The following is a 15,442-nucleotide window of genomic DNA, read 5'->3' as shown; positions in this document are numbered from 1 at the left end:
CCCTGGGCTGGGAACGGCAGAAGGGAATGGCAACCCACTCCAGTATTCCTGCCTGAAGGATCCTATGGACAGATGAGCCTGGAGGGCTACAGTTCATGGGGTCGCAAAGAGTCGGACATGTCTGAGTGACTAACACCTTCTTCACTTTCCTGAAAACTCACCAGCTGGGAATCTCTAATCTAGAATAAACTCTAGATGCTGCAAAGCAGGCACATGAACACTCCAAGTATTTTAACTGATCTGCTAGCATGGAAATCAAAAGGAGCAGATCCTTTTAACCATTGGGAGATGCTGTGTCCAAGGCCATTAGGGATTTAGAAGGGGTCGAGTCACAGAAACAGATTATCTGCAGGGCACATGTTGTTCACTGGACCGCAAAAGTGGCTTATTGTCTAGTCCCAGATAAAAACTGAGGTCACAACTAGGCCTGTTGGAAATGCAGGCCTTCTTTGACAAGTACTCTGTCCTCCAAAAGCAGTCACTCTAATAAGGAACTGTTTACAGGAGAATGAGATGGCTGGATGGCATCACCGACTTGATGGACATGAGTTTGAGTGAACTCCAGGAGTTGGTGATGGACAGGGAGGCCTGGCATGCTGTGATTCATGGGGTCGCAAAGAGTCGGACACGACTGAGCGACTGTACTGAACTGAACTGAACAGGACCTCAAACTAAATGTGTCCTCATTTATTTAACATTAAGCCCTCATCTCAAGCAGAGAAATGATCTGTATTACGACTGACGTATATCGGAGTAATCCACTAGTTTTTATTTTCTCATAAACTTTTTCAAACTGTAGTTTCTTTACTGATATAAACTCAAGTTTTACATTTCCAATGACAGTAAATGCAGCAAAACAGAGGGAAGGTCTCACTTCTAACCCTAGATCCTTATACCATTACTGGGCACTGCATGCATTTCGACCACAACAACGAGAACCCTGAACTGAAGAGATTCCGGTGTCTGCGTTCCCCGCTAGATTATAAACTCTCTGAGAGGAGAAAAATGGATGCACTGCTCACTTACAGAATTTGTAAGTTCTGGAGAAAGACCGTTGAATGAAATAACATGCTTTTGACGTCTGGTAGCATACTTAATATATCCCAGAGATACCCCTTGATATTTATGTACAATAATATTCTAATGTTAACCACAGAACATGAAAATCAAATGTATTCCTTCCATAACTAATAGTGTATGCTGTTTATGGACCAGCAAGAAGACTGAATGGTATAAATGCCATTTCACATTATCCGGAAATACAAGGATTTCACAGCATTTTTCTACACTGTTCATATACATACACAAATTCCTGTTGATAGTGCATAGGCAAATTGCATGAATGCAGGCTGCTTTCTGAAGCAGGCTCTTGCGTTCATGCTTATGAGTCCTAGAGCAACTTAACTGTCAAACGTAGGTTCTTCTAGTTAGGGACGATATTCTTTGTTTTCTCTGACTTTAAAAACATCTGTCATTTTACTTCTTTGAGGCATTGACATGGGCAAACAGGAAAGTTTAATGTGGTGAAATTTAAATTCATCAAAATTAAGTATAGGTGCACAAGACACAAGATTAAAAATACTGGATTTACACAAATATAATCTCAATTACAAAATAATTAAAAAACAGGATGCTTTTACATAGTAATCTCCCCTAGTGAATTAAAACTTATTATCACTATGCAACCACTTTGGGAACATATGATACAAAGTAAATAATCTGGACTGATTTCTGTAAACTATAATGATATTCAGAACTGTATGGTATGTTTTCTGGCTAACCAAAAAGCAACAAGAAAAGTAACAACCAGTCAGAGTCACTTCACCACCATAATAATCTGAGACTCTAATAGATGAAGCCATTTTGCACATAACACAAATAACCAGTCAGTACAATGCTGAAAAAAGTTACTGAAAACCACAAATTGATAAGAAGCATAAGTTTTTGAGAATACCAATTTAAAAATTTTCAGCCTCGCTTGAACTCATCAGATTAGAACACTTTAAGCAAGAAACAAATACTTACTGCACACAGCACACTAGAGCCCACCTACTTTACAGTCCATGGTGCTAGGGATGAACCCAGGACAGACCCCGATTCGTACTTGCTTTTTCCATCTTCTGCAACACTGCTTCTCTAAGTGTGATCCCCAGACCAGCAGCATCACCTTGGAACTGGTGGCAATGCATGTTCTGGTCCCACCTCCTGAATCAGGAACTCAGAAATCAAACAGCAATTTGCGATTTAAGGAGCTCTCCAGGTGGGGGACATTTGTTGAACCATGTGGCTCAGATGGTAAAGAAGCTACCTGTGATGAAGGAGACCCAGGTTCAATCCCTGGGGCGGGAAGATCCCCTGGAGAAGGAAAGGACAACCCACTCCAGTATTCTGGCCTGGGAAATCCCACGGACAGAGGAGCCTGGCGGGCTACAGTCTATGGGGTCACAAAGAGTCAGACACGACTGACTAATACTTTCACTTTCACATTACAGGTGGGGGGCTGTGATGCAGTTCAGGTACCACAGCTCTGCCATGAATGCCTACACGTGATCACCACTCATAAAATATGTATGCACTTTAGTGAGAGTCCAGTTTCTTTCTTAAATGGCAGTTTATTACCATGGCCATCATCTTCTTTACAGGAGAGACTCCTACTGAGTCAGAGAAGAAGGGAGTTTTGGGGAAAATAATACTCACATTTTAGAGAACAATCATCTATCACTTTTGTAATATAAACTATAAGAAGAGTATGGGATGTTTTTACTTATCAAAAAGTGGAATGGGTTTTTAAATACTATAGATACTGTAGTAAAGATTAGAAACATCTTTAATATCAGAATTTTCAAAAACAATCCCATAATTTACTGCTATCATCATGGCTTTATATGATTAAGATGGATCAATCTTATGTAACTACAGATTTCATAGTCTAAAGTCTCTTGGTTTCTTAGGTTTTCTGGTTTCAGGAAACTGCATATACTTTCCTTAATAGTTGGAGGAGGAAATGGCAACCCACTCCAGTACTCTTGCCTGGAAAATCCCATGGACAGAGGAGCCTGGCGGGCTACAGTCCATGGGGTTGCAAAGAATCAGACACGACTGAAGTGACTGAGCACAAATGGCAATCGTGAGACAAAGGATGCACGACATATCAACAAAAAGACCAAAATTTTAAATTCAACTCTGCACTCTCAAATCTCACGAAGGTGGGGAGTGAAGAAACTGCTGCTGACTCACAAAGGAGTCCTTTGAGCTCCTGAGGGAAAGAGTTCAGAGAGGCAGGTAAAACAAGAAGAGCAATTTTCCAGGAACTTCAGGTTCAATGCTGGTTAGTCAGTAAGTTTTTCGCCATTTTTAAAAGCCTAAGAAACATACTTTTTCTCCTTTGGAAGAAGAAAATATGGTGCTTAAGGAAGAAAAATAACTTTTAAGTTTCTATTTGTAATACTGAATGTATTAACATTTTCCTACTGAAGTGCCACTTACTATGTATAAGCATTAACTGAAAAACTTTTTTTTTAACTTAGCATAATTGAAAACAAATTAACAGAAGGTGGATAAATTTGGGAGTCAGCTTCAGAGGTACTGGTTAGTGACAGTAAGTTCTTAAGTGTAAAAAAATTAACTTGTTTTCTTCCTTATTACAAACGTGATAAACATCCATTACTCAAAATCGTGAGAATACAAACAAGATGAAAAACAAGTTCTTAAGGGTGAGTTGCGTTTATGTGTGCTCAGTTGTGGTGGACTCTTGGCAATCCCATGCCAGGTTCCTCTGTCCATGGAATTTTCCAGGCCACAATACTGGGGCGGGTTGCCATTTCCGACTCCAGGGGATCTTCCCAAGGATTGAATTCGTGTCTCTTATGTCTCCTGCATTGACAGGTGGGTTCTTCACCATTAGCACCACCTGGGAAGCAAGCCTTGCTGGCTTGAGAAGCTGCAGTAGGAGCCCCATGTGCAGACAATATCGCTTCCAGGCGAGGCCAAGCCTTCTAGACTGACGCCCTAGGTGGAGCAAAGGATTCGGCATGGAGCTCACTCTACGCTCAGAGGAAGCAGTCAGTGAATGACGACTGTTGCCAGAACAAAGTGCATTTTTTGCTTCATTAACTAATGTCTAAAGTTCTGCGTCCCCTTGATTTAAATGTCCCACCTGACACAAACAGGTGACTTTTGAATCCTGCCTCTGCAGGTAACACTACTTACTATATGACTCTGTTTTCAGATACTAAAAATAGCTTAGAAAAACTGAGTCATACTGAATAACATCCTCAAGCACTGTATTTACAACACCTAGAAATGAACAAGATGGGCTAAATCTATCATGTGTTTTTGATAATCAGAAGGGGAGAAAAAAAAAAAAGAAAATACCAATTGGGAAGTGAAATGTCCAGTCTGTTATTTTGATGGTTTAAGGTTTGGTTTCAAGTAAAATGCTTAACAACTCTGCTTTTCCACCATTCTCCCTCCAAAGAACAGATTAACAATTTGTGTGCAGATAATCCATTCCTTCACTTTACGGCCTGTTAGAAAGATGTTCTGACTTGGATTTTGTTCTGGCACACAGGGCAGGCTGATTCCCTGAACTGCCACCAGAGTGAAGCGCTGAAGTGCTGAATAAAATATTAAAAGCAAAAGACACACACACACAATAAATACCTTTTAAAATACAATGCTGAGTCAGCACAAAAGTAAAGGCTCTAGAGAGGTCAGAGGAAATGAGAGCAGAAACCCTGGGAGGAAAACTTGTTGAGACAGGTTTCCGCCCCAGAAGGCTCCTCCAAGCCCTGGGGAGCCAGAGTTTGGGTCTGGCACTAGTGGTAAAGAATGCCTGCTAGTGCAGGAGACATAAAGAGACAAGGGTTCAATTCCTGGGTTGGGAAGATCCTGTGGAGGAGGGCACGGCAACCCCCTCCAGGACTCTTGCCTGGAGAATCCCACAGACAGAGGAGCCTGGTGGGCTGCAGTCCATGGGGTCTCAGAGAATCGGACACAAGTTAGCACTGAACAACAACAAAGAAACGATAGTAAACTGCAGGCGGGAGTCAAAGAAATTATGAGGCACTAAGAAAACTCGACAGGTTGACAGTTAGGAAGTCAGACACCTTCTGGACCTTGTCATGCTAATGAGGGTTCCAGAAAGAGAGAACAGAAAGAGGCAGTATTCCTGAAATATAGTCACTGTGCATTTTCCACAGCTGCACTCCCCACAGTGCTAGCCAGCAGCCATGTGTGACTGTTTAAATGAAAACTTAAAATACAGTTCCTCGGTCACACTAACCACACTTCAAGTTCTCCTTAGCTTTGCGTGGTAGGAGGCTGCCACACGGGACTGCACCAATGTAGAACATTTCCATCATCACAGAAAGTTCTATGGAGCTGCACTGTTGCAGAACCACCGAAACACACATCCTTAGATTCAAGCTACCCAATAAATCCCAAGCTACAGAAATAAAATCCACACGTGAGCCCACTAAGGTGGTACCACAAAATACTGATGATACAGAGAAGGTCTTAAAAACGGGCAGAGGGAAGAGTCAGACCATCTATTCAGGAGCAATATTAAATGCTGACTGCTGAGCAGTATCTTTGAAATCCAGTAAGAAACTGGAAATAACAGAACTCTGTACCTAGAAAACTATTTTTCAAGCACAAGGCAAAACACATTTTCACACATAAGAGGTTTTACCGACAACAAACTCTCCCTAATGCAAACTGCAAAGAATTCACTTTAGGAAAAAGGAAAATTATTCCAGAAATAACTGAAATGTAAAAAGGAATAGTAAGCAAAGATATGGTAAAAGTTGATTAAATCTAAGTAAACATTAACTGTATTTTAAAAAAACAAAAATAACGTCTCATTTGTGGTACAAAAGACAACTAAAACACTAGGCAGCAACAAAGTGTTCTGGGAGAGATGACTGCAGCCAGGAATCTTAAGGTCTCTGCAATTCTGGAGGAGGGTAATGAAACGGAGTACTATTTTAAGGCAGAAATAGTAACATAAATGTTTATGACACACACATATGAAAAAAGTGATATACCTCCTTTTATTTGCTTTGCATTATTGCACTTTTCGGATATTTTGTTTTTTATCAATTGAAGGTCTGTGGCATTAGTCTGGAACCAACCCACAATAGGTATGACCTAAATCAAATCCCTCAAGATTATACAGTGGAACTGAGAAACAGATTCAAGGGATTAGTTCTGATAGACAGAGTGCCTAAAGAACTATGGATGGAGGTTCGTGACATTGTACAGGAGGCAGGGATCAAGACTATCACCAAGAAAAAGAAATGCAAAAAGGCAAAATGGTTGTCTGAGGAGGCCTTACATATATCTGTGAAAAGAAGACAAGCAAAAGGAAAAGGAGAAAAGGAAAGATACACCCATCTGAAGGCAGAGTTCCAAAGAATAGCAAGGAGAGATGAGAAAGCTTTCCTCAGTGATCAGTGCAAAGAAATAGAGGAAAATAATAGAATGGGAAAGACTAGAGATCTTTTCAAGAAAACTAGAGATACCAAGGGAACACTTCATGCAAAGATGGGCTCAATAAAGGACAGAAATGGTATGGACCTAACAGAAGCAGAAGATATTAAGAAGAGGGGGCAAGAATACACAAGAAGAACTGTACAAAAAATATCTTCATGACCCAGATAATCACGATGGTGTGATCACCAACCTAGAGCCAGACATTCTGGAATGTGAAGTCAAGTGGGCCTTAGGAAGCATCACTACGAACAAAGCTAGTGGAAGTGACAGAATTCCAGTTGAGCAATTTCAAATCCTAAAAGATGATGCTGTGAAAAGCTACACTCAATATGCCAGGAAATTGGGAAAACTTAGCAGTGGCCATGGGACTGGAAAAGGTCAGTTTTCATTCCAATCCCAAAGAAAAGCAATAGTAAAGAATGCTCAGACTACCGCACAATTGCACTCATCTAGCATGCTAGCACCGGAGAAGGCAACGGCAAGCCACTCCAATACTACTGCCTAGAAAATCCCATGGATGGAGGAGCCTGGTAGGCTGCAGTCCGTGGGGTCGCTAAGGGTCAGACACGACTGAGCGACTTCACTTTCACTTTTCACTTTCACACATTGGAGAAGGAAATGGCAACCCACTCCAGTGTTCTTGCCTGGAGAATCCGAGGGACGGGGGAGCCTGGTGGGCTTCCGTCTATGGGGTCACACAGAGTCGGACACGACTGAAGTGACTTAGCAGCAGTAGCAGCATGCTAGCACAGTAATGCTCAAAATTCTCCAAGCCAGGCTTCAACAGTACGTGAAATGTGAACTTTTAGATGTTCAAGCTGGATTTAGAAAAGGCAGAGGAACCAGAGATCAAATTGCCAACATCTGTTGGATCATCAAAAAAGCAAGAGAGTTCCAGAAAAACATCTACTTCTGCTTTATTGACTATGCCAAAGCCTTTGACTGTGTGGATCACAACAAACTGTGGAAAATTCTTCAAGAGATGGGAAAACCAGACCACCTGACCTGCCTTCTGAGAAGTCTGTAGGGAGGTCAAGAAGCAGCAGTTAGAACTGTACATGGAACAACAGACTGGTTCCAAATTGGGAAAGGAGTACGTCAAGGCTGTATATTGTCACCCTACTTATTTAACTTACATGCAGAATTCATCATGAGAAACGCTGGGCTGGAGAAAGCACAAGCTGGAATCAAGATTGCCAGGAGAAATATCAATAGCCTCAGAAATGCAGATGACACCACCCTTATGGCAGAAAGTAAAGAACTAAAAAGCCTCTTGATGAAAGTGAAAGAGGAGAGTGAAAAAGCTGGCTTAAAGCTCAACATTCAGAAAACAAAGATCACGGCATCCGGTCCCATCACTTCATGGCAAATAGATGGAGAAACAGTGGAAACAGTAGCAGACTTTATTTTTGGGGGCTCCAAAGTCACTGCGGATGGTGACTGCAGCCATGAAATTGAAACACGCTTGCTCCTTGGAAGAAAGTTATGACCAACCTAGACAGTATATTAAAAAACAGAGATAATACTTTGCCAACAAAGATCCATCTAGTCAAGGCTATGGTTTTTCCAGTAGTCATGTACGGATGTGAGAGTTGGACTATACAGAAAGCTGAGCACTGAAGAATTGATGCTTTTGAACTGTGGTGTTGGAGAAGATTCTAGAGAGTCCCTTGGACTGCAAGGAGATCCAACCTAAAGTTCATCCTAAAGGAGATCAGTCCTGGGTGTTCATTGGAAGGACTGATGTTGAAGCTGAAACTCCAATATTTTGGCCACCTGATGCGAAGAGCTGACTCATTTGAAAAGACCCTGATGCTGGGAAAGATTGAAGGCAGCAGGAGAAGGGGATGACAGAGGATGAGATGGTTGGATGGCATCACCGAGTTTGAGTAAACTCCGGGAATTGGTGATGGACAAGGAAGCCTGGTGTGCTGCAGTCCATGGGGTCGCAAAGAGTCGGACATGACTGAGGGGCTGAACTGAACTGAACCCACAACATCTCCGAGGTATGGGAACAAACTTTCTGAACATAAGGAACAAACATTCCAAAAAGTTGAGGGGCTGCGGGGAGTCCTCAGTCAATCTGTATATGGTAGCCAGAAATCCAAACACAGAATAAACACAAATAAGGCAAACAAAACCCTCTAGCCACAAATATTGCCAAATGAGATGAAAAGGTAAGATTCAGCTGTGAGCTTTTATATATCAGGAAAATATTTATCAAAAGAAAACCAGTGAAATCATTAACTTCAGACAAAATTACCCTAAGAAAAAATGCATTATAAAAAGGGTCACTTCATAATAATAAAAGGTTCAACTCATCTGGAAGATAATATTAATCCTAACCTTAGAAAAATTTTAAATCCACCATTTTAACATCTCTGTCAAGTAGACAAAAGACATTAGATACAACAGAGTAAGTAGAATTAGTGAGGATACAGATGGGAACAGCAAAGTTAATAAGTTTGTATGGACATATATAGAAAATACATTTATATACATTGATTAGGGAATATATATATATTCTTTTTATGCACAGGTATAACATTTACAAAACCCGATTATACCGTAGGTATAAAGGTAGCATTAGCAAATTTTCAGATGTGGTTATTAGTATCAATCAGATTCCCTGATCATGATGAAATTAAGTTTGAAATCATTAACAAAATGATAAGTAGAAAAACCTTATACTTTGGAAACTAGACATTTCTAACAATTCACAGGTTAAAGATATCTCTTTTTAAAATCTCAAAAGTTGTGAAGTTTGCTTCAATTACCTTAAAATATAGGAATAAGTTTCTCATGTAATAATTAGTAAAAACTGATTTATTTAAGAGACATGGCCAATACCTAAGCTGGAGATAAGTATTTTCCATTGTGCATGCATACTTCTAAAATTTTTTTACTAAAATGCACAATTAAAAGGAAAAAAGCTTACAGGTGAAGATAAATCATTTAAATAGCCACTTAACTCACTGGAAAATCTTTTCGCTCTTTCAAATTGGAGAGGGAGGAATGGAGACAATAAAATTCAACATTCATTTGTGGAATAACAGTTTACTAAGAACCTGGTCTGTGCCTGATACAGAAGATACACAGATGAGCAAACACACAGTCCAGCCTCCAGGGGCTGACAGCAACCTAAAGGAGCAGTGGGCAGAGAAACACACGGAAGTAAAATGCCTGTCTGGACAAATGAGGTGACCCCAGTAAAGGGTCGGGGAGATCAGAAAGCTTCCTGTAGTAATGCCGTGAGCTGAGATATAATGTGGAAAAGAAGGCACATAAGTTAAAAGGCCAGAGAACAGCATTCCAGAAAAGAGGAACAGCGTGTGCAAAGGTACAAAGTTTCAGTGGGCAATCAAACTAAAACTGTAATTAAAATTTCAGATGGATGGTCAATATAAAAGCAGGGTACAGCAGAAATTCTGCAAAATTTTTATGCTTTCTCATCTGTTTCTTCTTTAATAAGAAATTGGTTGATGTTCCTACTGTCATAGAATTTTTCTGTGACTATACAAATACTATCTAGATACTCTATTTATGAAGACACTTTAAAATATAGTATTGTCATGCAAAACTGAACGGTTACCATTTTCCATACTGTTAAAAAAAACTATCAAAAATAACTATATCTTTAAGACCCTTTAGAAAGCTATTTCTACTCTCTTCTTCAATAAACTTCTACAGTAAACAGGTTTTTGCTCAGGAGAGACTACAAAGTATGCTTTCTAAACTCTTCTGACTAATATATATCATGTAACAGTCTTGAGCAATACCAGTAATTTCAATATTACACCTTCACTCCATTCAACCAAACAAGCACTGTAACAAATATACAATTTCAGATACTGGAGATGGAAAGAAAAATTAAAAAAACAAAACCAAAAACAGGGATCCTTAAAATTTGGTTCTAATGATTACTCCTAAAAGTGTAGCTCAAAAGTAAAGAATCCACCTGCCAATGCAGGAGAGGCAAGTTTGATCCCTAGGTCTGGAAGGTCCCCTGGAGAAGGAAATGGCAACTCACTCCAGTATTCTTGCCTGGAGAAGTCCATGGACAGAGAGGAGTCTGGCAGGCTACAGTCTACGGGTCGCAAAGAGTCGGACACAACTTAGCGACTAAACATGTAACAACATAAAAGGTGTCTACATAAGCACAAAAGGATTCAGATTAGTTCCAAAGGTTAACTGTGACATGGAAATTACAGCTAAATTACACAGCTATGGACTAACTTCCATTAACTATTTCATGTCTCTTTTGTTATATCCCGGCAGAAGAAAAAAGAGAGAAAAAGAATGTCCTTCCCTTAAATAATTTATTCCCAAGTCCACCATATGACTATGTAAAAATATAACCTGGAGTTCCTAGAAGTCCAGGCTACACACTCATATTAGCCTTTTGTTGTATTTATTAAATGCAACAAGATGGGGACTCAAAGTGAATTCAGCATTCTGAGTAATGATTAGAAACAAGAACAGATCATTTCTTTCAAGTGTGCAGTTACTGATTAATTTTCTTTGGCAGTGAAGAACTAGCCAATTCAAGTTTTTCTTCTAAAAGATAATTTCTTTCTATTGTGAATATACCAGTGTAGTTTTCTAAAAAGCATGATAGTTCAGAGATAACTGTTATCTTCACGAAAACATGTAAGAGCATTACATCAGAAAATTATATCTGAAGACAACTGAAGGCATTTTCTGACACTACCTAAAATATCCACATATTGTGTTTATTTCTCATCACTTAATGCTCGTGGCAGGACCATTTGATACAATTTTTTAAAAGTCAGACAGTATTACTTACTAAAAAGTATATTCTTATTCACTTTTACTAAAAAGTTAACCTAATCAATTAAAATTAAAGAAAGGAAAGGAAAACCATCAAACTACTCAGATGCTGGTAATGATACGGATGGAAGGGAGTAGGAAACAAAACAAGGACAAATTTACTCTCTGGGAACAATTAAAAAAATGAAACTTTGGTTTGATGTAAGGATTGGGGGTGGGAGGAGACGGGGACGACAGAGGATGAGATGGCTGGATGGCATCACCGACTCAATGGACATGAGTTTGAGTGAACTCCGGGGGTTGGTGATAGAGACAGAGGCCTGGTGTGCTGTGATTCATGGGGTCGCAAAGAGTCGGACACGAATGAGTGACTGAACTGAACTGAAGAATCACCAGCAAGTAGGAAAACCGAGGAAGACTCCTATTAAGTGCTTCTTTTTTTTTTGAAACCAGAAGTGGTCTGTCACAATGTAAACATGGAAAGGAGTACCATATGGAATAGTGATTAGAAAGGTGAAAGAAACTGACTCAGAATGACTATTATCTGCCTTCAGTGGAGAAGACAATAAAGTAGGAAGTGTTTATCCATGCTTTAAGGCTTGGGCTTAGTGAGAACATACACGATTCAAGTTTAGTACAAAAACTATTCTTTCTAATTTTATGGAAAAACACCCACTCCAGTATTCTTGCCTGGAAAATTCCATGGACAGAGGAGCCTGATGGACTACAGTCCTGGGATTGCAAAGAGTAGGACACAACTGAGCATACAGGAGCATGCAAGTTGGGTTTAAGTATCAAATAAAATTTTCATTATATATACCAGCACTAGTTGATAAGCTGAATCCCACTGAATGGACAGTCTAACATGGGCCAGTAGAGCAGGGTGCAAAATATCGAAACACTGACCATAAAAGGAATAGATATCTACCAGAGACGGCTTTTAAGGTTGTAAGATGAGCGCAAAATAAAACGTGTAATTGGTAATTTAAATGTTTGGCAACAAACCTCAAAATCAAATTTCCTTAGAAATATCTGATCTAAAGTTTTGTTTTCTAAAAAGATCAACACGAAATGATATATGTTTAAAAGGTAGCAAAGTTCTATCACATCTAAGAAAACCAAGGAGTCTCAAGTGAATTTAAAGTCGCTCAGTCATGTCCGACTCTGAAACTCCATGGACTATACAGTCCATGGAATTCTCCAGGCCAGAATACTGGAGTGGGTAACCTTTCCCTTCTCCAAGGATCTTCCCAACCCAGAGATCGAACCCAGTTCTTCCGCATTGCAGGCGGATTCTTTACCAGCTAAGCCACTAGGGAAGATAGAGTTTAGCCAATAATAACAAGAAAGTAATTATTTCAGTAACAGCAGGCAACAGGTTCCCTGGAGAAGAATGTCCATCAAAAAAAAAAACAAACAAAAAACACTGCACCTAGACAGAAACAGAACACAAAATTTCAGACTGAAATATCAATATGATCTTCGAAAGGGGTTTTAAATTTATCCGTTTTCTAAGTTTTCTCTCTCTACCAAAACCAAAAACCCAACAGCAACAAATCTAAGGCTTTCACCAACCTGAGAAGTGAGGTTTCAAAAATAAACACGGTAGAGGGTTTTGATGCTTTAAGGGACATTACTAAAACTATTTCCAAAATCAAACAAATAGTGAACTCAAGCCCCACCCCTGGCTCCTGGAGGGGAGCGTGGCTTTCCCGTGTCGGTGGCCGTCGAGAACTAAACGCCTTAGCCCCAGGGAGCTGGGGGAGGAAGGTGGCGCCTGCAGACTCAGGTAGCGAAGGGTGAGCGCTAATTTCGCCGACAATACTGTAAAACAAGCAAACCTCCGCTCCTGGCCAATTAACTAAGCGCGAGTCAAAGTTCCACAACGTAATGCGGGCCTGGACCTTTTTTTTTTTTTTTAAGCAAACAACGTAATTGAAAGCAGTCATTTCCCTCTTGGTATTTTATTCATGCTGGAAATAACATTCAAATCGAAAAGGTAGCAAAACAAAAGAGGGAAAACACACACACAAGGAAACTGAGGGAAGTGGGAGCGCGCGGGACGTTTCACTGGCGTATTTTTCCGTCCTCGGGAGCCTTGCCTCTCCGGCCTGCATTTTCAATTCCCAGTCCAGCCGGGCGCGGGTCGGACCCCCGAGAGCGGCCCGCGGCGCCGGGGGGTCCCACCCTCTGCGGAGGGAAGAGAGAACGCGGCTACCGCGGCGGGGGCGGCGGCAGGACGCGCGGAGCGGCGGCGCGGACTCCACTCGGGACCGAGTCGGGGGCTCCTCGGGCGGGCGCCGGGGAGCTGCGGGAACTTTCCCTCCGCCCGCCCGGCCGGGCCCGCAAGCTCAGGCGCAAACTTTGCAGACGGCGCCGCGAGCGGCCGGGGTCCCGCCCCGCGCGCCCCGGCCCCGGCCCCGGCCCCTCGTCCGCCCTGCGTGCCCCGAGCCCGGTGCGGGCCGGGCGGGCCCCGGCGCGACCCCTCGGCCTCCCCGGCGGCGCCGCCGCCCGCGACCCTCCCCCGCGCCGCCGCAGGGCCTGCGCCGCGCTCCCCTCACCTTGGTGGCCATGGCGGGCGGCTCTGCCCCCCGCCCTCAGCCCGGGACGCTCGGCTCCTCTCCCGCGCCGCGGCTCTCGGCCCCAGGCGGCCGGACGAAAGCGAGGGCGGCGGCGGCTCCGCCCCGGCCGCGAGTCTCGGCTCTGGGCGCCTCCAGCCGCCGCCCCGCTGCTCCAGTTCCTGGAACTCCCCGGCTGCGCGGCCCCCGCCCCCGCCGGCCGAGCCGCCCGTCGCCCGCGGCGTGCGCGGCGGAAGCGCGCCCGGGGCCCGCGGCCGGCCCGGCCTCCGCCCCCGCCTCGGGCCGCGCCGCCGGCGCCCTTTGTCGCGGGGCGCGGGGCCGCGTCCCCGGAGCGGCGGCCGCGGTCGGGCCGGACCACGGTCCCGCCTGGCCGCCCGCCGCGGGGCCGGTGGACGGGAGTGAGGGACGCGCTCATGAGGGGCGCCTGCCGCGGGGCCCGGTGCCGAGCGGCCCTTCAGCCGGCCACCGCGACTGAAGCGTTTCGCTGTGGAGATAGGCCGGGGCGCGGCCCCCCGACGGGCCCGTGGGGCCGGTCGTGCTCGGGGCTGAGTGAAGCGAGTGTGGAGAAGGCAGCCGGCACGGAGCGGAGCAATGGCTCCCAGGTCCGCTGGCCTCCACGGAAGACCCGCCGCCCGCCTGGGGTTGCCGGGGTGGTCCCGGCCCGTTAACCTCCTTCTGGATTCCCGATACATTAAAAAACGCCTCCGGGCCCCGGAGGTTTGGGGGAGACCCAACAGGTTTGCCGAAATGGAAATTTTAGAAGTCTTAAAAATTTCCATTTTTCTTGTCAAAAGATTTTTCTTCAGAGTTGGATGTGTGGCCTTTGTTATCAATAATAAATGAATGAGTTGAAATAGCAAGATTTTCGCTCAAGTACAAAAGATGTGACTGAAAGACATCTCTTTATGGAAATAGTATTACAGTACATTTTATTTTATCACGGGGATATATACCTCGTAAAAGAGGCAACTATCAGAAATCATCTTTAAGCGAGGAAAGCGGTACTGTTAATGTCAAATTTTGTCCTCTCGAAAATATTCTATTTGATCTCCAGAAATTTAACTGATTACCTTCTAAAAGAGGTTTTAAATGGATATGGTACTAAAGCGTTTTCTGTGAGTTTTTGTGTTTGTTGAGTTCGGGGACTACAGCTAGCTATTACCAATCATGTTGTTTGTTAGTCGCTCAGTCATGTCCAACTCTTTGGGACTCCATGGACTGTAGCCCACTGTAGGCTCCTCTGTCCATACTGGAGCAGGGTGGCATTTCCTCCTCCAGCAGGATCGTCCCAACCCAGGGATCGAACCCACATCTCCTGCGTTGCTGGCAGATTCTTTACCAACTGAACCACCAGGGAAGCCCAGGTGGCCCAAGTGAGAAAGAACCTGCCTACCAGTGCAGGAGAGGTAAGAGAGGTGGGTTCCATCCCTGGGTGGGAAGATCCCATGAGGGAGGGAATGACAACCCACTCCAGTATTCTTGCCTGGAGAATTTCATGGACAGAGGAGCCTGGCGGGCCACAGTCCACGGGGTCTCAAAGAGTCAGACACGGCTGAGAGACCAACACAAACAACTAA

General features: G+C 43.4%; 1 protein-coding gene across 2 annotated transcripts in view; it reads right to left on the bottom strand.

Moving 5' to 3' along the window:
- The window catches only part of SNX9 (sorting nexin 9), an 87,276-nt gene extending 73,270 nt beyond the window's left edge, over positions 1 to 14,006 (bottom strand). Inside the window, exon 1 of one of the 2 annotated variants that reach the window (XM_055432785.2) lies at positions 13,848 to 14,006. In XM_055432785.2, the coding sequence (XP_055288760.2) occupies positions 13,848 to 13,859 (12 nt within the window). In that variant the 5' untranslated portion in view covers positions 13,860 to 14,006. The remainder of the gene's footprint in view (positions 1 to 13,847) is intronic. The other variant, XM_055432786.2, reaches the window with a different exon arrangement.
- Between the last annotated feature and the right edge of the window lie 1,436 nt (positions 14,007 to 15,442).

Source organism: Moschus berezovskii, chromosome 10, assembly GCF_049115385.1.
Source record: "Moschus berezovskii isolate FMDL1 chromosome 10, NW_MosBer_1.0, whole genome shotgun sequence".
Lineage (NCBI taxonomy): Eukaryota > Metazoa > Chordata > Mammalia > Artiodactyla > Moschidae > Moschus > Moschus berezovskii.
This window is presented reverse-complemented; position numbering and strand designations above follow the sequence as displayed.